This window comes from Narcine bancroftii, chromosome 4, assembly GCF_036971445.1.
Source record: "Narcine bancroftii isolate sNarBan1 chromosome 4, sNarBan1.hap1, whole genome shotgun sequence".
Taxonomy (NCBI): domain Eukaryota; kingdom Metazoa; phylum Chordata; class Chondrichthyes; order Torpediniformes; family Narcinidae; genus Narcine; species Narcine bancroftii.
The window spans coordinates 118,668,102-118,693,426 of NC_091472.1; the positions used below are offsets into that span (position 1 = coordinate 118,668,102).

The following is a 25,325-nucleotide window of genomic DNA, read 5'->3' on the forward strand; positions in this document are numbered from 1 at the left end:
CTTTCTCACAACCAAGGAAAGCATCTGGCCAAATGCACCATTCTCAGCATTTGCATTTCCATCAAACTCTTTCTCAGATGTGCCCATCAATCCAGTCTTATTTTTATGGTTTTACAGTAACCAAGAATTTTTAAAACATCTTTGGGATGTGGGAGGAAATCAAAAGACAGTAGTAACTGCTATCTAGGATACCCATCAATTTGTATCACTGACACTGTCCCATTAATCAACCTCATTCCTGTAGAAAACTCCCATTGATATAGCCATACATATAAATAAGACAGGCATTCTATAATGAATTATCTAACTTTATTGCTTCAAACTACAGAGCAAAAAAAAAATTACATTTGTAAAGTACCACACACAAATATCCAGATGGCTGAGCAGTGCAGCAAGCATAGGCTAAAGGACATGGACGTGAGCCTTGAAGTTAGCCACTTGTAACGGCACAAAATTCATAAGTGCAACATCACTCTTGCACTGCAAGTTCCTGTCAGACAAATTACTTCTTTAAACAAGACTCAACAGATCAATATCTGCATTTTAAAAAGACCGAGACCAAATTTCCCATGTAACACAAACTGCAACTGTGTAGTTCTTATTTCTTGCTAAATAAAAATCATAAAAATACTAACTTTGTCCTTTAAAATTCTACTAAAGATGTAATTTAAAAAAAATGAACTTCAATTTCAGAATCCCGTTTCTCAGACCCTGATAAAGAGTAATAGTGTGTTGACCATAGAATAAGACCATAATAAATGAATTAACCAGTTTTAAAACTGGGGAAATCTGCAGTGTTCTTGTTTCAACCAAGAATACCAATGATCACACCAAAGAATTTGTAAATGCACACATACAGGATGTAGATTTCCACAAATGCTTTCTTTTTGTTCACTGGAATTAATTTGCTCTTTGCCAGTTTGTTGAGTCAGTCAAAAACTTGCAACATGCAAGATATTATTTATTACAAGCTTTGTTGGAATAAATTCAGAAATACTAGTGGAAACTGAAATTGATGGGCAAATCAGATGCAATTTTAAAAACAAAATAGTTGCCTCACTTTGCTTTCAAATTTTATAAATGTTGATACTTGGAAACCCATCTTAAGGGTGTTAGCCCCTCTTTCCCATTTTGAATTAACATCAAATTTTATTACAGTGTGCATTTAATAAATGTTTTCCAAAACTATTTATTTCATATGAAATTAATTTGCTTTTAAGCCCATTGGTTACTCATTCCTATAACATGAGGCATACAATGATGCACTAATAAGACATGCTTTTTTTTTTAAAAAAAGGTGAAACAATGCCCAACCAAGAGCCAACCCATAATCATGTTTGGTTTCCAATGGATTGAAAAAGGCCATCAAATTACAATGGTTTACTTTATCATCATCTTCAAGACAAATGTGATGGTTTATATTTTGTTTAAAAAGACATCTACATAGAATATAATGTACTTGCACATTACAATCCATACACAAATACCAATTTTAAACATACAAATCAATCAGAAAGGCAAGACAACTAGTTTTCATTTAGGATTTACAAAGTTGATCACGCAAATGCAATTTTGCGAAATCTATACTCACAGCAGCTCTTGTGCTTATGTGCAAAGGCAAGAAATGTTGCATTCAACAGAGAAGTGTAGTCGACATTTAAAACACACAAAAACTTGACAAAACAACAGTGCACATCAGTTCAAATACAAGTTTTTGTTCCAGCAGTTATTGCATTTTTTTTTAAACCATATCCCTTCTACAGCACTGTTGAAGCCTGCAGCAAGCATTTAAAAATGTATTTGTTTCTCACGTTGCATAAGACACGATTATGAAGCTTTGGTTCACGTTACCAGGAGTACACAGGAGCTGGTCACGGTACTCTGTTTCCTTCAGGTTATAATTTTGTGTTTAAGTAGAAAAGCTAAGTTGTCAAAGTAAATATAAGACAATGAGAACAACTTCAAGCATCTATTTCAAAACCTCCAAACTTGGTTATAATGTAATTTTAAGGTGAGTTGCATTATATTTTCATCAACTCTCCAGCGTGAGACAACTCAAACCTGTTCATTTGCACCATTATTAATTTGTTCCAAATAAAACATGAATAAAAATCTACTACCAAAAAAAATGACTCAAGAAGTTGGAAATGCAAACTTGAAAAATCTGGGTTAAAAATAAGACTGCAAATCAAAAATAGAAATTAAAAAGGACAGCTCCAGCTCAGATGCAGTCTTCAAAACTGATGATACTATATTACTGCCACTAAACACCACTATTCTGTTGTTTAGCAGATTATATTACACATTATCTGCTAAACCACAGAAGTTGAAAGTGAAAGACAAACATCACAAGCTCTTCAATAGTGTCTTGCAGTCTTAACATGCATTCCAGTTACTTATACAGGGTCCAGATATTTGACCATTTCCATATAAAAACTGCATATTAATTGAAATCAAAATCACAATTAGTACAAAATGTGTTTAAAATGCCAACGTGTCCGAGTAGCAGAGACCAAGGTAGTCACTTATTTCCAATTTAAGAATCGTTTTGTCAATGATTACATCCTACAAAGGCCACTGTTCAGTTAAAATGTAAGTACCTTGAGCTCTAATAATTACAATGCAAATCCAATTTTCCCAAAACTTTTGCTTCAAACGCTCTTACATATAAACTGTGTTTCAATAATGGCTAGCTAAGTGTCACTTTATTTAAAATGTAGTTTACTAATAAAGTTGCTTGATAAATGCTTAAAACCTGCTAACAAAAATAGTTCATATTAAAAGAAATAACTTAGATTGTGTCTATGAAAGCCATCTCCCTGGCACCAGGTTACATGTAAACAATGAAAAGTATTTCTTCAAGCAAGTTACCCCCACAGTACATTAAGAGTTAACAGACCATCAGCTCAGTGCATATTTCAATTGCCATTCTATAGCTCACCAATGCAGGAAAATTAAAGGCCCTTAAAATTTAATTTAATCAAATTAAAGATTCACTGGTCTAAAGGCTCCTTTTTGAGGCAATATCTAAAATCTCTGTCTACTTTTAGGCCTGTGTTCTTTCTTGTCAGAGGTAAAGATTCAAATCCAATTTTTTTAAAAATTGCTTCTTATAATGGAAAATGCTGATGTATAATTATAGCAGTACACTGTCAAGCTTGGATGGGGAGACCTTACATCTTGCAACCCAAATCCCCACGGTTGCAAAGATAATCGTTGAGGATGAATTTACCCAGTGTGTTATTGCTCTCCATTTTGCAGGACTTTATACATCAACAGTACAGAGAGGTTCGCTGCCTGGCTGTGCAGATTCCATTATTGTCATTTTTGGCTTCTTACGAGTTTCCTCCTTTGTGGGGGTGAGAAGGAAATGGAGAAGAGAGGATAAAAAAAATTACTTGCATGATTTTCAAATCTTTAAGACTATTTAAAGAAACGAAATCAAGGGTGACTGAATGTAATTTGGTGAAATAATGTCAATGAGGGTCGTGCATTTGAAGCAATCTACATTTATTTTAGCGAGGCATTTGATGAAAACCCACACAATAAGCTAGAGATACATTTCATATGAAAAATTGCAAGCTGAATCTAAGAGCAGCTCAGTGGCAGAGGGCAAAGAACAATTGTAAATTATATAGTTTTAACTGGAAGACTATTTCCAATATAGTTATGCAAAAACAATTCAGTTTTTATGGTTGCACATCAAGTTAACATAATTGACATTTTTCAGGGGTTGGAGGGGAGAGGGAAAAAAAACGGAATGGTTAATTTGCAGATTGTACAAAAATTGACTGCATGGTTGACGAGAACAAAAATCTCTGGACTAAACAGAAGGCTAGTCAGATACCAAATTCAATCTGGAGTTATACATTTGGGGATGGAAATCAAAATGAGAGAAGACACAATAAAGTGAAGGACACTGGAGGGACAGAGGGATCTTGAGTTCCAGCCCATCGATCTCCAAAGAAGAGCGACGTGCCTTCATTGGTCCACATACTAAATGGCAATTGAAACAAAAATTGGGTGGCATGGTTGGTGCAAAGATATTACAGGGGCAGTGACCCAGGGTCAAATCTGGCACTGTCTGTAAGGAGTTTGTATGTTCTCTCTTGTCTGCATTGGTTTCCTCCCACCTTTCAAAAATATACAGGGATTGTAGGTTAATTGGGATATTTGGGTGGCATGGGCTCATGGTTGGGAGGGCTTGTTACTGTGTTTTATGTCTAAATTTAACTGCAGATGAAACCTTGAGTGAATAAAGGCAGGCAGCATTCATGGAGAGAAATGGTTAGTCTTTATACACATCAAGATTGCCTGATTTTCAGCACTCCTGAGGAAGGGCTCAACCTAAAATATTGACTACCTATGACTTCCTCCAGATGCTGCCACCAGACCTCTAGCTTCTTTATCCTAACTTAGTATAGCAAGGACTAACTAAAACATTAAAATACTGGTTGGGATGTGGAATAAGCTTCCAGCAGAGGTGGATGAAGCAAGGAGGTTATTTACATTTAAGGAAAGACTGGATAATTACATAGAGGGGAGAGGATTGGAGGGGTATGGACCAGGTGCTGGTCAGTGGGATGAGGAGGGTGGGCATGGACTCGTAGGGCCAAACTGGCCTGTTCTGTGCTGTATATGGTGGTGGTACTAGCTGGACATAGATGGTGCTCTGATCACTCTGAGAGGAAAAATTTGATACCCTTGGATGTTGTGTTAACACTTAAATAAATAAACCAGTGATGACTTCTTCTTTGGCTTGGCTTCGCAGACGAAGATTTATGGAGGGGTAATGTCCACGTCTGCTGCAGGCTCGTTGGGACTGACAAGTCCGATGCGGGTCAGGCAGACACGGTTGCAGCAGTTGCAAAGGAAAATTGGTTGGTTGGGGTTGGGTTTTTCCTCCTTTGTCTTTTGTCAGTGAGGTGGGCACTGCGGTCTTCTTCAAAGGAGGTTGCTGCTCGCCGAACTGTGAGGCACCAAGATGCACGGTTGAAGGCGATATCAGCCCACTGGAGGTGGTCAATGTGGCAAGCACCAAAAGATTTCTTTAAGCAGTCCTTGTACCTCTTCTTTGGTGCACCTCTGTCTCGGTGGCCAGTGGAAAGCTCGCCATATAACACGATCTTGGGAAGGCGATGGTCCTCCATTCTGGAGACGTGACCCACCCAGCGCAATTGGATCTTCAGCAGCGTGGATTCGATGCTTGCGGACTCTGCCAGCTCGAGTACTTCGATGTTGGTGATGAAGTCACTCCAATGAATGTTGAAGATGGAGCAGAGACAGCGCTGATGGAAGCGTTCTAGGAGCCGTAGGTGATGCCGGTAGAGGACCCAAGATTTGGAGCCGAACAGGAGCGTGGGTATGACAACGGTGTGAATACCAGAGGCGCAATACCCATGGTCGATCATGTGCAACAAAGGCCAAGAAGGATGTTCAGAGAATGTGTACAGGACTCAAGAATGCAAGTTTGATGGAAAGTTTGTCCAGAAGCTGGAGGAGAGATTCAGCTGAGAATCATGAAGTTAAGGAAGACCTGGAAGGGTATTCAGAAAGAACTCAAATTTCAGAGGGTTCATTTCAGATACACTGTAGGATGAGAGTTAAGAGAATAGTTTGCAGCCAGTGTTAAAAAGTCATGGCAGGCAACAGGCCCTTTAGCCCAACTCATCTAGGCCAAACAAGTTGACATTCTGGGTTAGTCCTATTTGCCTACATTTGGTCCATACCCTTGCAAGCTGTTACTATCATACATTTGTCTAAATCTCTTTTGAACATTGCAATTGTACCTGCTACTACAGCTTTCTCTGGCAGCTCCCCCTTAAATTTTTCCCATCTCAGCTTCAACCAATGCCCTACCGTTCTAGAATTGTTTGCTCTGAGAAAAATTCTGTAGGGATTCACTTTATATGTGCCCCAGAGTGAAGGGAACTCTGAAAGAGTCGAAGAGGCAGGACTCCCATGATGTGGGAGTGAGGAGGAATAGAAGAGTGCTTGAAAGTTTGGTAATCAGCAAGGCTCTGAATTGAGAGCAAGAAAGTAAGATTAGTTTCCAGTAAAACATGAAAATCTGTAGACACTGGTTGAAGCAGAAAACAATGCTGGACAAACTCAGCAGGTCAGAATACTTTATATAGCAAAGATAAAGATACATTTATCTTTTGGGCTTGAGCACTTCATCAAGGTATAGCGGCAGCTACACTGCTAACTGAAGGATCGCACAACCAGACAGGCTGAGTTCAATGAGCAAAAACTGATTTATTGCAGGCTGCCTGGCTGGTCTTATACTCCCAGCCCGGAACTGGCTGAGAACCGCGCTGGGGGGCTCCTGACGTCACCAGGGCGTCATGTGGGTCGCAAACGCGGGCTTCGGAGCCCGGTGCCGGGTTTGGAGGAAACCCCGACGGCACCATTTTGTCCAGCTGCCCCACCACGTGCGTGACAAGCAGGGCCAGTTCGCCTGCCTAATGGTGTACCACCACACAGCCCCCCCCCCCCCCCCAGAACCGGTGCCAATGTCTTTTTTTGCTGGGCGGCCTCACTTGTGTTGGGCCACAACTACTGGCTCGGTGGGGTCGAGGAGGGCCGGCTTTAACAGTTCCCTCTTACCACCGATGTCCAGTGTGAAAGTGGATCCTGAACACTGGATAACTTTGTATGGTCTTTGTAGAGGTACAGTGGACGGGCCCCGCCTGATAAAAACGTACTCTGCGGAATATAGCTCGCTGGGGACGTAAGAGGCCCCTGTGCTGTGTCTGGGTGGCAGTGGGGGTGTGAAGGAGTCCATCTGGGCCCGGAGGCAGGGAAGTAGACCGTGTGGTGACTGCTGGGGGTTGTGAGGTGCGCTGACGAATTTACCGGGTAGGTCTACCGGTGCACCGTAGACCAGCTCAGCTGATGATGCCTGTAGGTCTTCTTTGGGTGTTGAGCAGATGCCCAGGAGCACCCAAGGCAACTCGTCCACCCAGTCAGGGCCGGTGAGGCAGGCCATCAGTGCTGACTTAAGGTGGCGGTGCAATTGCTCGATTGGCCTGTGGGTGATAGGCCGTGGTGTGATGTAGCTCGATCCCCAGTCTGTTGGCGAGCTGTGCCCAGAACACAGAGGTGAATTGGGCGCCCCGATCACTGGTGAGGTGGTTCGGGGCGCCGAACCGGGCAACCCAACCTTTCAAAAGCACTCGAGAGCAGGAGTCCATGGAGGCATCTGGCATAGGGATCGCCTCAGGCCAGCAAGTGGTGTGGTCTACCACTGTGAAAAGCTAACGGTTACCTCTGGAAACTGGTACTGGTCCGATGATGTCCACATGTATGTGGCTGAACCGTTCCCAGACGTGTTCAAAATCTTGTACAGGCACTCTGGTGTGCCTGTGCATCTTGGAAACCTGGCAATGGGTGTGGGTTCTGGCCTAGTCCGCAATCTGCTTCCGAAGCCAGACAAAACGTTCTGCCACCATACGGACCGTGGACCTGATGGAAGGATGGGTAAGGTCACGGATATGGTGGAAGACTTGCCTGCGCCACTGCTGGGGAACCACTGGACGCGGGGTGCCCATGGAGACATCGCACAGGATGGTGACCTCATCGTGAGGAGTCGGGAGGTCCTGGAACCGCAGGCCCATGATGGCAGTCCTGAAGGTCCACGTCTCCTCGTCAGACTTCTGGTCCCAAGCGAGCTGGTCGAAGTCGAGGCCGGGTGTCAGCGCGCAAATGGCCGTCACGAGAGTGCATCGGCGACCACGTTGTCTTTCCCTGCCTTGTGCCGAATGTCGGTGGTGAACTCTGACACGAAGGAGAAGTGACGCAGTTGGTGGGCCGACCAGGGATCTCTTGCCATAGCGAGGGCCCGAGTGAGGGGTTTATGGTCGGTAAAAACGATGAAAAGCCTCCCCTCCAAGAAATAGTGGAAATGACGCACCGCCAAGTACATGCCCAGCAACTCACGATCGAAAGTGCAATACTTGCGCTCTGGCAGGCGAAGAAGTCAGATAAAGAATGCCAGTGGTTTCCACTGTCATTCACCCGCTGCTCCAGGACGGCGCCAACAGCTGTGGCAGAGTCGGTGTGTGGGTGGACGAGCAGGGTAGGCTTCGTGAGGGCGTCTTTCATGGCTTCGAATGCCCTGCTGTCCTCTGGAGTCCAGGCGAGTGTCTTGTCTTTGGCTGCAATGAGGGCATAGAGCAGCTGCATGATGTATGCAGCACCTGGAATGAAGCGGTTACAGAAATTGACCATACCCGCAAACTCCTTTAGCCCCTTGACATTGTCCAGGCGTGGGAACTCCCTGACTGCAGTGACCTTCGTAGTGGCAGGTGTAGGTCCTTCAGCCGTGATGGTATGGCCCAGGAATTGCATGGACTCTTTCCCGAACTGGCATTTGGCTGGATTTATTGTTAGGCCGAAGTCAGCCAGTCGGGAGAAGAGGGTGCGCAGGTGAGACTTGTGTTGTGCCCGGTCTCTGCTGGCAACCAGGATGTCGTCCAAGTAAATGAATACGAAATTCAAATCCCTGCCCACTGTGTCCATGAGGCGCTGGAAGGTCTGGCGGCGTTCTTGAGCCCGAACGGCATGCATAGGAACTCAAACAAGCCAAAGGGGGTGATGATGGCTGTTTTCGGTAGGTCCTTGGGATGCACCAGGATTTTTTGATACCTGCGCACCAGGTCAACCTTGGAGAATACCCTCGCATCATGCAGGTTGGCCATAGAGTGGTGAGGCCCAAGGACTTTCGGAGCGTCGAATGATCCCCAGCTCCTGCAGATGCGAGAACGCTTCCTTCACTATCTGGAGCTTATCCGATGGGAGCCGGTGTGCCTTGGGTGTGGATGTAATGAAACACCCTGTGGCGTGGTGAGGTGGCAGAGAACTGCGGCTTGTGGATGGATGGGAACTTGTCCAAGATACGCTGAAACTTGTTCGTGGGCGTGCTGACAGTGGCCACCTGCGGCTGCTTTGTGCGGGAAGCGTTGAGGTGAACGGATTGGAAGGTACGGGCATCTACCAGTCACTTACCTCAAATGTTGACCAGGAGTCTGTGGGCAAGGAGGAAGTCGACACCCAGGATGGCAGTTGGAAGGGACAAAATGGCAAACCTTCACGAGAACTTCCGCAGGCCGATCTGGAAGTGGACGGTCTTGTCTCCATATGTTCAGATCTCTGTCAAATTGGCTGCACAGAAGGGAGGTCCTCGAAGTCGGTTCCGGGACTCGATGGATGTGGCCGGAATGACGCTGATCTGGGCCCCGGTGTCGGCGAGGAAGCGTTGGCCACTGACTGAATCCCGCAGGTAGAGAAGGCTGTGTTGTTGGGCAGCCTCCGCAGCCATCAACAGTGGCCAGCCTGCTCGTTTCCCTGGAACTTGCAGGGCTGATGACACTTCCGTGCCTTGGCTCCCCAGCATTGGTGGAAGAAGCAGAGGCCTGAAGTGGATGGTTTGCTTCTGACTATGCTCTTTGAGGCCCCTGCAGGGGCCAGGTATTCCACCACAGCTTGGCATAGTCTTGTCCATGACTTGTAACCTGCTGGACTGCTGAGCCCTCCGGGAATCGTTCGAGCCATAGCTCCTGAGCCTTTTGAGCGACCTTCCTAGGGTCAACGAAGCTCTCCTGGGACAGCAACTGCCGGATGTCTTAAGGCAGATGGTCGAGGAAGATGCACTCGAAGAGTGGGGAGTTAGTGTGACCGCCCATGAGCGCGAGCATCTCCTAAGGCGTTGAGGCGCAGCATCCGATCGGCACTCTGGTGGAGAGGCCGAGGGAGTCGATGAGCACCTGCTTAATGGTCCTGTACTTATCTTCCACGGGTGGGTGCTGAACGAGGTGCAGCACTCATTTGGCCTTGGCCTGGTCCAGGCGGCGACAACATGGTAGAACTTGGTCGAAACCGATTAAATCTGGCAGAGATGAAACTGAGCCTCTGCGTGGCTGAACCAGGTCTCCGGCTCCTGAACCCAGAAGTCGAGAAGTTTGATGGCTATAGCGTTGATCGAAGGGTCATTCTTGTTGGGTTCAAAGAAGTTTGAACTTGTTGGGGTCACCAATTGTAGCGGCGGCTCCACTGCTAACTGAAGGATCGCACAACCAGACAGGTTGAGTTCAGTGAGCAAAACTGATTTATTACAGGCTGCTTGGCTGGTCTTATACTCCCAGCCCTGACCTGGCTGAGAACCGTGATGGGGGGCCCCGACATCACCGGTGTGTCATGTGGGTCGCCAAGCACGGGCTTCTGAGCCCGGTGCCAAGGTCGGGAGGAAACCCCCTACGGTGCCATTTTGGCTGGCTGCCCCGCCGCGTGCATGACAAACAGGGCCAGTTCGCTTGCCTAATGGCGTACGGCCACAAAGGTTTAAATCATGATTAGTCTTCACTTTTTCAGATAGCATGGCCTCCTTCTGTGCTACAAGTATCAATTTTTGTTGGTAGCAGTTTTTTTATATTAATTGAAAGGGGAACTAGGCAATGAATGAGTTTCCTTATAACTGTGAAACTAACCTGCCAGAATTGGTAGTGTGTGTCAAAGGAAAAAAAAGTTTGGCTAATAAGCCACAAATAGTCCAGTTTAATGCAAAAGAATTTGCACAGGATGAAAAAAATCAGATGCAGGCCTTGCTGAAATCAATTATATTTACAGCAATCAGAGCAAACCACTTCCCCCCCCCCCCCCCCCTTATCTCTCCAAGCAGGCAAATATTTACCCTGTCTCGTGCCAGCTTCTTCATTTCATCCCGTAACTTGTTCAAAATATGCAGATTCGGTTTGTTCTTTTTAGCAAACTGTTGCAGTTCAATCACACTTTTATCAGACATTTCCTGTGTCAAAATATCACAAATACATGCATATTAAAATAGTAGATACAAATTCTGGGGTTTTATAAGCAGTATACTAATCAAGCAGCAGGAATACAAGAAACAAGTTGTTTAAATTCCATATATAAAAACAGCAGGTCACAACCACATTTACCAAATGTAATTCATGGTAACGTATTGTATCAGTAATGGGAACTGCATTGTGAAATTTTATTCCACGGGGCCATCACTGATTTCAACTGCAAACTGAAGTTTCAGCAAGTTCATCTCCAAGCTGCAGACTACCCTGGAGCTCTTTGGCCAACAGCATTGAGTGAGAACATTAACCAAAGAGCTTGCACCAATTAAAGCTACAATCAGCAGCACTTTATTAAAGACAATCAGTGGTGGGGACTGGATTTTGACCCTGCCAGCATTATCCACAGCCAATGAGAATATAAACGGGGGAGGGTTCACTGAATAATTGCTTTTGTAAAATCACCATTTTAATTTTCTCTCAGAACACTCACTTAATTCAGTCTGTGATGCAAAATGGGAAAGCTTTGTCACAATTAATACATTTTGTCACACTTAATTAAGTTACTACTCTGCCCCAACCACAACTGTGATCAAAAATGCAGCTTCTTTAAAAACTCCTATTTTAAGGACCAAATACAGGAAGATAGTCTTCACTGAGTTCCCAAATATTACACGTAATATTCATATTTACAACTCCACAATTTACCTGTTTTACCATTTTATTGCTTTCCCTGCCATACATGCGTAGTAGTGAACCCCAGTTTTTCACATGAGGGTGTAGTAATTGTAGGATTTTCTGAGATGCCAACTGCTTGCCAACACGTTTGTTTTTACCTGAAAAAAATTAATAATTAAAAAAAATCATGGGTCGTAGAGGTTGTGCACGACAGGAAATTGCAACTAGCCTTCAAAATAATCGAGTGGTTCCACTTGTAAAACAGGGAATGCAATGCATCAAGATCATTAGGAGGCTGTCAAGAAAGAATACATCCATAACTACTTTTTCTTGAAATCCTAAGTTTTTGCAATTCTGGAGATCACTTTCCAATGTTTTTACCTATACCAATCCGCAGGGATAGAAACTGCCACAAGTAGTCCTGAATACCTTTTAACAAAAGTATATTTCACCTGCAGGCTGGCATAATTTACAACTGCATTTTCTTTCAAATTAATGATCATTTACTGTTTCTCAAAGTTATAATTTCTCTGGGACACATTGATATCTCTCAGGAGGGCATTCTGTGTTCGAGGCCTGAAAATGAATTATGCCATTTAGGTGCAAAGGAGGGGCAAAGGCATAACTTACCTTGATCCAAATCCAGCCAATTGTTCCACAGACACATCTTCAATACAAAGAAGGAAGCAGCTGGTAAGTGCGTACCTTGCCAGTAGCACCCACATATCATGCAAATAAATAGTGTTGCTCAGTGTCCAAAACACATCCTATTATGCAGCAAATCAGAACCCTTTATACCTGACAAGTTGTAGACCGACTTATTATTCTCTCTTTCTCAACATATTCATGTAATTTCAAACTCTGGAGATGGAACCTAGGAGCTAACGAGTCAACAGGTTTTGGCTATTCTTTCAGTAGCATGAGAATCAGTAGGAATGCACTCAGAGTTTGAGAGAACAAAAATCAAAAAGCAGGAAGAAACCAGCAGGTTGAGAGGTTGTGTGAATAAGGGAGGGGGTTGGTAATGGGTAATGGGAGTTGGGGGGGGGTGGGGGTAATGGGAACAAGGACAAAAATGGGAAGACTGGAAGTGGTTGGAAGATTGCAGGGGGTGGGGAATGGTTGCTTGAATATGTTTTAAAGAAACAAGCAGATGATTTAATTTGTGTTGGATCAAACATGTCACTAACATTAAAAATAAATCAAAGCTTAAACTTCCATCATCACAAACTTTTAAAATTAAAAACATTTTAAAAATTAAGATGGAGTGACAAGGAAAGTAAAAATTCATTAACTTTGGGAAAAATAAAACCTCGGGAATGATAAATAGCTCAGAACCATTCATTTTTATGTAAAGTTCAGAAAGTCCAGTTTCCCTTCTCTGTAGCTGCCAAAAAGTAATTTCCAAATTTGAAAATTTGTTTCAAATGTGCAAGAAACTTTTCATGCAAATACAAATACTCCATTGCATTTTAATTAAAAATCAAATCAAAAATATCAAATTCTTAAAGTCTAAGTTAAAATAACATTACAGTAAACATTCAGAATTCAATCAACCAGAAAATCACACACTGGCAAAAAAAAACACAAGACTGGGCAGATGGACCCCGTGGGGGAAGCACTGAGACATCACTGGACACGTACAATTTTGCTCCACTGAACCAGCAACGTGTACGCATTCTTTTTGCTGTCCCCACTTGTGCGGAGGTAAGTCAGGTTGCATCAAGGGCCTGACCAGGACATATGTTTGGAGCGGAGTCGGATTGCGTCAACGGTCTGACCATTACACCTGGATGAAGAGCTGATTGATGCCAATGGGGTGACTCTCCAAAGTGTCTCCCCATCTTTGTCTAGTAAGTCTTTATTTTTATTAGTATTAGGTATGCTAGTAAGGCTTTATCTGTAAACAGGGTCGGGGTGGGTTAAATTGTGATGGCGGCAATGCTAGGGTACTAGCAGGCACAATACTTATAGTGCTAGCAACTGAAGTTCAAATTTAAATTTTGTCAATTACATGATTAAAGTGATCATTACATAATTAAAGGCGAAAATACTTTTTTTAATCAAATTATATTTTGCACTGTCTTTTGTCTTTTTAACGTTCTTCATGCAATTGTATTAGCTTGGTATTGTAAGAGCGAGTCTCAGTCAACCTGCAATTTCACATATCCAACATCTGATCCACATGGGTGCTGGATAATGGGGATTTTGCCAAAATTGTTCCGACTAATGCTGTCACAATTGTGAATCGAATCTGAAGCAAAAGCTTCACTCAGGCAGAGAGCAACCTCATAAACAAAGGTTTCAAAATTTCTACTCATGGTGTTTGACTTTTTAAATGCAGACCTGAACTGCTCCAAAGTGCCAATATGTAAGTACTGTATTTCATTCTTCTTCTCCTCCCTCACACCTATTGTACAGGTTTTGTCCTGAGAAGGAAAAACATTTTCTGCCTTCTAATGGCCAGTTAACTGGAGGAATGTTTCAAGAGTTTCATGAAACTCAATGACATGGGCACTTATTATGGACAGCCATTTCAATAATCAAGATTATTTTTAAAAACATCCAATAGTTTTTGTGAATGAAGAATTGCAGAATATGGGACATGAATAACAATCATTTCCATACTTACACCAGCCTCTCACTGTGTGTTTGCCGCAGGTCATGACATATTCACTCTTCTGGTTTTTACCAGGAATGACCTCAAACTTGATGGTTGTGTCACCCATTCCATGATTTCTGAAAAAGAAAATAGATTTATCCTGCACAGTAAAGTTCACACTAATGGAAATAAAAATTCAGACATTTCATCATACAAGAACTTGCAATTTAGATGAGCAAACATGAATTTATTCAGCTCAATTCAGCAATTCATATTGTTAGAGATAGAGAATTTAGGTTAAAATGGCTTAAGTTAAAATGTGATGATTAATCATAAAAAGGGAAGCCAGAACGGACAGGGAGCTTACTAGCAGCCAAGGACAAAAAGTTCAGCTGGATATGTTTTTTTTTAAACATATCTTTTCATGGTCATAGTGAGAGACATGCAGGAGACAAAAGATTGATAAGAAGGGTGAGAAACAGAATTTAGTGTATGTAGAGTTCGCAGCGTACGTAACGAACGTGATAATTAAAAATGCAAGTGTACTTAGAATGATTTTGCAAAAACTAACCAATTAAAACAGTGTTAAAGAGGAGGGGAAGGACAAGCAAAAAAGGTATAAAAATCAATGCACTGTATGTATCGGGGCTTAACTGGTGAGAAGCCAGTTGAGTCCAACTCTGCAGACTTGTAAATAAAGCTTGTCGTGTCATCAGTTTTAAAGAGACTCATGTGTGAGAAGTTTTATTTCTGACAATATCAACAAGAATTTTATTGAACTATTAGAAATGGCATCTTCAACATCAGAAATTCCCACTTGAAAACATATCTGCATTGAAATTTTCACTGAGGACAGAGTCAAAATAACGTGGGATTAGATGTACATGAATCAAGGGGGTAGATGCCCATCCTCAAAGGACTTCACTGAAATAAATACTTTCATAAATTGCAAATTCAGTGGCTTTCAAAAAATTTCCAAAGCCATTCAAAAGTGAACAAGGGAAAATTAAGATTAGTGCCAGGTTTCTGCAGCATCTAGATTTGAGCAGTGGGTGAAATCCTACCAGAATAGGTCTGACTCATGGCTAGAATGAGTGTCCATCTGTCATATCTACAAGTGTCACCTCAGCAGTTCTTTGATCATTTATCCAAATGTTAAGGAAGTCTCTAAACCTGAGTAGGTATGCTCTTTTATCCACATCTGGAAACATATCCATAAACCCAAACCATATAAAAAAATTCATACATTTTCTGAAACGCTCATCCTCAAACTAAATAAACAGATTTCTTAAAATGACTTTGCATTTTTAAGTAGGCTTTAGAATAGCTTTACTTCGGTGTTGAATAGGGCCTCTCAGACATCTTCTCAGGATCAAGGATGATTTGCTGTCATTGCACCTCAATAAGCTTAATGAAGGCAAATGAGACCTGTGTTGGTTTCACAAGAACAGGATAGAAGGTGCTGGACTGGGTATACATTATTGCTGGAATGTATAACAATGTAAATTAGAGTTCAAATATTCTAACATTAGCTGATATGCACAACCCAGGTACTGATTACTGCTTTTTTTTTAAACTGGGCTTCCTTTGTCAGTGAAACGCTCAAAGAAAGATAGAGACAGTTATTCCAACAAACCAGTCCTAAATTTTTTTCAACATACAAAACAAACTGCAAAATACTTCAAGAAAGTTGTAGCAGGAAAGGACAAAAGAGATGGATTAGGAAAATGAGTTACAAAGGCTGGGAAAAAGACTTGGTGTAAAATAGGGATCACTTATTTACTGACCACCTGCTCCTCCACCCCTCCTCTTTTATTTGGGCATCTGCCCATTTCTTGCTATTCCAATGAAGGGTTTCGGTCCAAAACAGCGACTACCTTCCATGGTTGTTGCCAGACCTGCTGAAGTCCTCCAACATTTTGTATGTTAATTCAGTAATAAGCTTTTTTAAAAAATATTTTAATCTTTTTTTAAAAAAAGTGACATTTTAAATATACAAAATATTAAACTTTTTCTCACAACACAAAAACAAAAGTCTCTCCCTCCCTCCTTCCATAAATACAGATCTGTTTGCTGTCAGACCTTGCATATATTTTGTTCCTTTTTATTACTGTATCTGGGCCCCTATATTGTCCAGGTATGGGTGCCAGACCTTTATAAAAGTATATTTATTCTTTAAGTTACGTGTGATATTTTTCATAGGTATACAGCTGTTAATTTCCGCCGTCCATCGCGCTACAAGTAAAGGGGAGCTGGATTTCTGAGTGATCAAGATACATTTTTTCGCTACTGCCTGTGCTATTTTTATAAATGAGATTTAATATTTAGTCAATTTGTCACTTATTTCCATGAAATTATCTAATAAATATAGCTCTGGGTTGCCCGTGAAGGGCACTCCTGTTATCCTGGTTAATTTTTCTGTGATTTCTTGACAAAATGCCCTCACTTTCACGCATGACCACGTGGCATGTAAAAAAAAAAGTTCCTGTCTCAGTCTCACATCTGAAATACATCTCTGACATTTCAGCTTTTGATCCGTGTAACTTTTGTTGGGTAAGATAGAATTGGTGTTAAAAAAAAAACTGAACCAGTCCATATTCTAAATTTATAATTGTTGTCATGTTGTCCTTACACCTTTCTGAAATCACCACACCCATGTCCAACTCCCATCTTTCCCTTGACCTCTGCAAGCCTGGTTTTGCACTTTTGCTCTGGAGAGCATAGTACATTTTTGTTAGAAATTTGGATTTATTCCCCATCCAAACCTTTGGTCCAGTTTCAATAATTTCAGATGGGGTCAACTTTGATCTCCATCTTTCTCTTAAGAACAATCTAAGCTGGAAAAAACAGAGGGTGGTCCCATGGGCCACTCTGTATTTGTGTTTTAAATTTTCAAAGGACACGTGTAGCAGTCTTCAATCTTATACCTTTGTCATACAACAAATTTAATATTCTATTGCCCATGTTCATTGGCAATAACATTTTTACACAAGCGTGCTTTTATTGAAATCCCTACATTTTTTTCCCTATACATTCATTAATTTCTTCCCACATTCTAATCGTATGTATTAGAATGGGGATATCTTTTTTTCTTTAGTGATTTGAAACTCCATTTATAGATAAAGTCCTTTGCTTCCCCCTCCTCCATTGAGTATATTCCCATTTGAACCCAAGATGGAGGGGCTGTCTTCAGTGAAGAAGGCTGCAAGAAATCCAGCCTGTGCAGCTAGATAATATTTTTTGAAATCTGGAAGTCCAAGTCCTCCCAGCTTGAAGTCCATGTCAATTTTTCCAGTGTAATTCTTTGTACCTAATTATTCCATAGGAACTGCCTAATATGATTGTTCAGTAGCTTTAAAAAGTTTTTAGGTAACTGAATAGGCAGCAATTGAAAAAGATATTGCAGTTTTGACATCACTTTCATTTTGACGCAGTTAACCCTTCCCACCAAAGTAATCAGTAAGTCTCTCCATTTCTGTAGGTCTCTTTCTATCTTCCTAAGAAGAGGAACATAGTTTAATTTGTACAGATTTTGCAAGTTATTGTCAGTTGCTATTCCAAGATATTTTATTGCATTTAAATTTACTTCCTTTTTGGTATCTCTCATATTCAAAATTGGTTAATAGGATTATCTCACTTTTATCCATTTTTATTTTGTAGCCTGATATTTTTCTAGTGGTACTTGTAATATTTCCAAAGATTTAGCCAGTTCTAATAGGTACAATAGCACATGATCAGCAAAAAGACTGATTTTGTGTTCTTCTTGCCCAACTTTGAAGCCCTTTATATCCAGATCCCTTCTTATTATCTCAGCCAGCAGTTCAATAACTAAAATAAAAAGCACTGGGGACGGGGCATTCCTGACTATTCGATCTATTCCAGGGGAACACCGCCAACATCTGATTATACTTTAAATCACAAGCTAAAACAATAACAAATAAAGTTTTTATCCAATTTATAAATGCTGTGCCTATACCAAATTTTTCCAGTGTTTTAAATAAAGAGGGCCATTCCAAACATTCAAATACTTTTTCCACGTCCAGGGAGACTGAAATACTTGGATTTCGTTTAGATTTAGCCATTCCTAGATTATTTGAGGAATGCCTTCCTTTAACAAATCCTGCTTGGTCCATTATGTATCAGTTTTGGCAAGTATTGCCCTAACCCATTAGCCAATGTTTTTGCTAGCATCTTACAATCAGCCTTTAACAGGGATATTGGCCTGTTTGACCGTTTTTCGTGGATCCTTTTTTATGGTAACACTGTAATAATCGTGATTGAGAACAACTCCGGGCTTGGTCCAGGACATCCATTAAAAGGGGCATTAATAATTCTTGGAATTGTTTATAACACTCAGATGGAAATCCATCCTCTTCCAGTGACTTATTAGGGTGCCCATGGCTTTTTCAATCCCTTCCCTTGTGAAGGGAATATTTAATTCTATCCTTTCTCTCTCTTTCATTCTCATTTCCAAGTAATTTGTATAGTTTTGAGTAATATTGTCTAAAAGTGTCATTAATTTCTTTTTGTTTATATATCAGTGTCTGTTTCTGTTTTTATAGAATTTATCATTCTTGACGACTCCTTGGTTTTAATCAGCCAAGCTAAAATTGTGTGCCCGTTCACCCAACTCAAGTATTGTTGTTTAGTTTTTAATATAGCTTTTTATATCCTATATGTTATATTTTATATCTTAGCTTTTTATTCTCCAGTAATCTATATTCTTCTTGTCGTTCTGTTCTTTTTTTTTCTAATCCTTTAATAACCATCTCCAAACTGTTTACTTCTGTCATATGTTCCTTCTTAAGATTCTTCAAATAGGATATAATTTGTCCACTTAAGCATGTCCCTTATCAGAAAACTATTATTAGTAGATGGCAGATTGGTTTCACAAAATATCTGTCTCTATAAATTTGCAGAAGTCTGTTCTTTAAAGTAATGTAATATTGAGACATTCTCTTACTTTTCCATTATTGCGATAGTTAATATTAATGGAGAATGGTCTGATGGAAGCCTCACTAGTTACTCTGTGTCTATCACTATTTTTTTTTAACTGGGCAGACATTAAAAATAAGTCAATCCTTGTATGTGAGTCATGCACCCTTGAGTAAGAGGAGTAGTCTCTCTCTCTGTGGGATTTAATTGCCTCCATAGATCGATAAGATTTAGATCCTTCATATATGAAATTGTGGTTTTTGCTGCTTTGACCCTTGCTGATTAATCTAGTATTTATCCTCCAATTAATATATTTTGTCTTCCCTCTGCTGTTTTTAAGAAGATGTCCTTCATAAAGGCTTCATTGTCATAATTCAGGGCAGAAATATTCATAAATGTCCATGCTTCTCCATAAATTTTTACAGTGCACCATTACATACCTTCTGGCTTGATTAATTGAGAGATCTTGTATAAACAATGGTGTATTTTTATTAATTAGAATTGCCACCCTTCTTGCCTTTCAGTTAGTCCTGTTTTGAAATGATCTTTTCAGCCCTCTCAGCTGGTGACTTTAATCTTTTCTTAACTTTCTTAAAAACTCTTCTACTTCTTTATTCTTGAAAATTCGTCCATTACCTTAGCATTGCTGGATAAATCTTTAAATTCCTTTCTTTGTTTGACCAAGGCAGGGCTGAAGTCCTGGAAAAACTTTAATTTGGCATTGTCCACCACTAATGGGCCATTATTATTTTTTGAATATTCATATTCTGCTCCCAAGATCAGATGTCTTTCCTGGTAATTTAAAAGTCTTACCAGGACTGGTCATGTGCCGGTTCTTCTGGCCCTTTCAACTTACAGATTTGCATTTAACTTATTTTGTCCCAGTATTTGTGGGATCCATGTTTCAAAGAAACTTACCGCATCTTTTCCCTCGATTCCTTCTCTCAGTCCAATGATTCTTACATTGTTACGGTTCCTAAAATTTTCCATATGGTTGATCTTGTCCATCAGTCCTTTCTTTTCTGAGTCCCATATTTTTGCTTTTACTTCTAGTGCCTTCAATCTGTCTTTTGTCCAGCTCAGCCTCTGAATGAGTCATTCGTTCATTTAAGTCTTCCACAACTTCTTTAATTTCCATGACCTTCTTTGATATATCTCTCGTCGTTGATTCCACACTCAAAACAACTGCATAAAATTTCCATCATGTTCAGGATGGTGGCTATCCTTGGGCCTACTCCCCAGCTCTGCTGGCTTCAACAGTCCCAAGGCCCCTGCTGAGCCACTCCTCATCAGGCTTCCTGTCAATGTTCCTGGCTGAGCTGTTACTTCTTCAGCTTTTGTTTTCAATTGCCTTGGTCGTTTAGTACTTACTTTATCCATTTTATCCAATTTTATCCAAAATTCTTGTTTTTGAGCTTTTAAACTGACTTTTTGTAGAGAGCTCTTTCAAAACACTTCTGCTAATGCCCCCGCTAATCCAGTAATTCTAAATAAACTTCTTGTGTGCCATCGAAGGCATAATATTGAAGTCTGCTTTAAGTTCCAAAGAGTTGGCATTTATTTCATGGAAGTTCTGTTTCTATTGTTTAAACATCTCTTCTGAGCAAGTATGATAATGCAAACATATCCACAAAGGAACTTCCATGAAATCCAGAAGAGGGCAGCAAAGCATCACAAATTGCAATAAGGAAAGCTTTGAATTCAAGAAATATCTTGGAGGAAAATAAATGAAATTTTGGACAATTGGCATGGATTTAAAAAAGTTTGGGTCACCAAACAGTCATTAAAACATTAAAAACTATTAAAGAATTCTATTCCAGTCACTTTCCTCTTTTGGATTTAGTAGCTCCAAGTGAAACAAATACATTTCTATGCTGGCGACACCTGTACTCTGGTTATTCTGGTAATTAAAATCCGCTCTTATGGAATTTTTAAAAATCACTACCCAAAAATTTGAGGTTCTGAATAAAATTCACTCTCACTGAACTTGCATGTGTAAAAATGCGAAAGGAATACATTTTGTCTATTTTTAAGTTATTTAATACTGTTGGCATCACCACATTGACTGTTATAGCCATGTCCACTCTAGTCTGAGGGCATATAAACAGATGCAGAGCGTGGTGCCGGCATTCTCTTCATCTCTGACATAGCACTGTGGCCGTGGTTGCAGCAACCACAGACAAGTCAGTAAAGAAATTCCTTGCTCTTGACTCCATTTCCACATCATCATGCTTCAATCCAGGAACAATGAACTGCATCTACACCAACTATCTCCATGAACCACAATTGTTGAATACCACCCCCCCACCGCCCCATTCTGATATCCCAACTTCCAAAACCCTTTCATAATCCACGAGACTTGCGTGTCACAGAAAATGCTCCACACATGAAGAGCCTGGCAGCACCACAATCTGAGAAGACTGTTCACATTTCCTCAGTCTGAAAGGGACATGACTGTGACCCCAATCCAATCAATGTGGTGATACCATATCCAGATCTTAATGGCCCCCAGTATTGAGTGACTAAAAATAAAAAAAATTGACAAAATTTGTTGTTTCTTTTGGACATGACATCCATCCCCAGTGTCTAATGATGCCCTCAGATGTTAAGCAACATCAGTGGGTTAATTCATCAGTGACAAAATTACTTATTATGAGAGAAAAACATCCCATCGGAACGCATCTTTGCTTATACCATGGCATTCAACAGTAAAAATCATTGTGTTACAGAAAATCACAACATTAATTGTTTTCTGGGCACATGACCCCTCCATATTGTGGGAGTCACATGTACCAATGTCTACTTTTTCAGAATTGCTCTTAACATTAGATAATATCTACATTTTAAATAGTGCATCAAATGCCATCTCAATGGTGTGAAACAAGAAAATTCAGTTGCTAGGGTTGAGTGCAATACACAAAAGTGCAGGTCACACAGCATTCATAGAAAGTAAAAGACTACAATGCTTTTTTTTTTAAAATACAGTCCTTACATGATTTTTCTGTTCTGAAATGTCTCCCTACTTTCCAGCAGTGGCCGTTCACACAGGAAAGACCAAAACTCCAAATATCCGTATCTGTCCACAAGTTTAGACAGAATACCAGAGACAAGGTATGTAAAGAGGCAGGGCATACAACGTAACTGTGTCAACCGTGACGTACAACATACATGTGGTGTACAGTGCCAGTGTGGCAATATCGTCAGTTGCATCCTATTCATTAACCCGTTGTTCACAGATTGCCCGTAGTTCAGTTTATACTGCAGGGGATCCAAGAAAATATCTAGGGGTCGAGAAAGTAAAATGTCAGAACAGGAATGAGTCCCTTACTCCCATTCCAATCTTTTTACACAGACTGTGTTCCGGGAAAATGGGAATAATTTCCTGGAATTCAGCGGCAGTGTTTAAAATAAAAACACAGATTAATGCCTTTTATTCGCTGTGGGCACTGCATGACCTGTGAGTCACAATGGATCTATTTTGTTAAGCTTCTACTTGTAACAAAGTAATCACACTGGAAACAAAGTTTTTTTTCTTGAACACTTTTGTGTTTATTTTATGGATTTGGAGCTGCTGATCACGGAAACAACCCTAGAATTTTCATAGCATGTACCATTTTTTAGATGTAGTCTATTTTGTGATTTCCTGTCATATAAATCGACTAACACATTGCTCACAAAGCAAGCTGTTTTGGTCAGTCCAGTGCCTGGCCATGCACTTAGTGCAGGTAGGCAATGCAAATGTTGTCTTAGGCCTGGGCATGCTTAGTCAATATAGATGCAGACAGGCTATAAAAGCAGCTCACAAAAACAGATGCTGTGCATGACATTGATACAGATTTTACTCGTGTTGATGTACAGGTTCTTCAAGTAATAGCATCATAAGTGTACTTAACAATAGCATTTATTGCCTTCAGAAAGATTCAATACAGCAAAAAATGTTATCAATGTGTGTGTTTAAACTAAGGACACCTCGCATCACCGTGATATTTTGTCCCTCGCATCACCGTGCATTTTAGGACTACCCGAACTGTTTCTACCGAGCGATGAATACGCGGTGATGCAGGGCGATGCGAGGAATGCGAGGTAATGCAGGGGGATGCGAGGTGACCAGGAAGTCCGATGAGCAATTGAAAACCGCGGGTGAAAAATCGCGACTTCTGGTGAGTCACCCGCGGTGTTTCCACTGCATCACCCCACACCAACCACCTCAAAAGTAGGACGCCAGAGCACCTCGAATCACCGCACATCGGTCACAACCAGATGTGTTTACAGTGCGGCCAGATTCAAGGTGTCACCGCGCCTCACCGTGCTTTTCGCGGCTCAGTAGAAATACCCCCATTGTCACAAGAGGTGCGAAACATTGTTACATTTGTGGCACCATGCACTTAATGTTAAATTCAATAAAAGTTAGTTTAATGTTCCTCCAACTTCCTATGTGATACAGCAAATCTGAAATTATTTTTGTGTTCAGCTTGTAGTTGTCTAACATAATCCCCAATTTTTTTTCCAGGAAGGAAACCTTTTGAAAAATGTGTTGTCCATTGTAATCAGATATAAAATGTAATAGTGCTCTTCTGCAGAGATAGGAGGCATGAGATTGTTTATATTCATCTCATTGGACAGTTTAATATCACACGATTGCCATTTCAGATTTATGTGGTCAAGTTCCCAGAGCAAGACTTTAAAACAGAGCCTGACTCAAGTAATTGCTGACGCTACAAAATATCTTAAAAGAAAACATGCAAACCGGAATTATTCCCAATATCCGACTTTCTGACATGTAACACTATTCATGCTGTAGAGTCTGAAAACATACTCAGAACAGGACTGTGATTTTGATGTAACTGGATGCAATAAATTAGCATATCATTTTAATAGATTGGTCAACCATAATACTACTTAACTTTACAATTATACTGATGTCACCCCTCAAAGAAACGAAGAACTTGCAAGGAATACGAGGCCACATTTCATGTGGAGCAAATAATATGCAAATGATCATTTGGAGCAAGCGAGAATGGCTTACCTCTTAAGGCACTCATGGAGAATCTGATATGGTGACAACAGTCCAGCTTTATTGGTCAGTTCATATACCCTCGAGTCCTCAATACTGATATGGTTGAAGTACTACAATAAAATAAAATTCACCTTAACACTACACAAAACAGAGCTTTATCCTTATACATACATTCTGAGCTTTGCTTTAAATATCAGCTAATACTAATAGTACAATTGTTAAGGTGCAACATTAAGTACTGACACTAGATGCCATAGTCAAACACTACCATGAAAACAAAAAAAAAAACAAATCAAATGGGGAAATTACGGTAAGTACAATGCTGGAGAGAGGAGGTTTAAACAACAGAGTAAAAGAAAAAGAACAAAAGGTCGAAGATTGCAAAGGGAAAATTATATTGTGTACAAAGAAGCTACCTCCCACAAGCTGTGTAACTTTGTCAATAAGGCTCCAGCTCATTATCTTGGCCAAGACATCTGCTGCACAAGGAGCCAAAAGGATAAATTTGCTAGTGAGCGAGCTAATTGAGCAAGTTAGCCTAGATTCAATTCCAGTTTATTGTGCGAAAGGTGATTGCACAAAATTCCAAAAACAAAAGAGAACGAAAATCTGCCAGACTCCTGCTTAAAAACTGCTGATGACTTCATCTGAGAAATTAAGCATCTCTGGTCGGTGGCTGAGGAAATAGGATCCATTCACGTTCAAGTACATGGTGAACACTAATACTCACCAGCCACATTTCAAGACTAGGAGGGCATAACATGTGTAATTCATAACTAGCCATGTTAAATTTCCCATCAAAATTTATGTTTAAGCAAAGTTTTCATAATTTTGAGCAAAATATTGTCTAAATCCACTCTTCCCTACTTGCAACAAAACCCTTACAAACATCAGACAATATTAAAAAAAAATAAAATGCAAAAAAGTTTATCTTTAAAACAATGGTATTTTGTGTACACACAATGCATAGCAGCATTTAAATCGAAGTTAATGTATACACTTGACAAGTGATGGAGCACAGAATCAATTAGTTCACTGTTTGCCATAGCCACACCCTCATTGTTCAAACCTACATACTTCAAAATTTAAGGTCTGGACAAAAATCTGAATTCCTACAGACACACAAAGGCATCATTCCCTTTTTATTTTAGGAGAGCTTTAATGGATAAAAGAGGACAAGAGAAAAGGGAAGACAATTGCCACCATTTATTTGAAGGGCTTAGTGAACATTTCCATGACATTTAGTAAATGCTGAGCATCAACAGAAGAGTTGGGA

The 25,325-nt window shown here is 40.6% G+C and overlaps 1 protein-coding gene across 2 annotated transcripts in view; it reads right to left on the reverse strand.

Moving 5' to 3' along the window:
• Positions 1 to 287: 287 nt before the first annotated feature.
• The window catches only part of dgcr8 (DGCR8 microprocessor complex subunit), a 62,314-nt gene continuing 37,276 nt past the window's right edge, over positions 288 to 25,325 (reverse strand). For both annotated transcript variants that reach the window (XM_069932572.1, XM_069932573.1), the window contains 5 exons: positions 24,059 to 24,159; positions 14,128 to 14,234; positions 11,526 to 11,653; positions 10,691 to 10,804; positions 288 to 3,349 (listed from right to left, as the gene is read on the reverse strand). In XM_069932572.1, the coding sequence (XP_069788673.1) occupies positions 3,266 to 3,349; positions 10,691 to 10,804; positions 11,526 to 11,653; positions 14,128 to 14,234; positions 24,059 to 24,159 (534 nt within the window). In that variant the 3' untranslated portion in view covers positions 288 to 3,265. The remainder of the gene's footprint in view (positions 3,350 to 10,690; positions 10,805 to 11,525; positions 11,654 to 14,127; positions 14,235 to 24,058; positions 24,160 to 25,325) is intronic.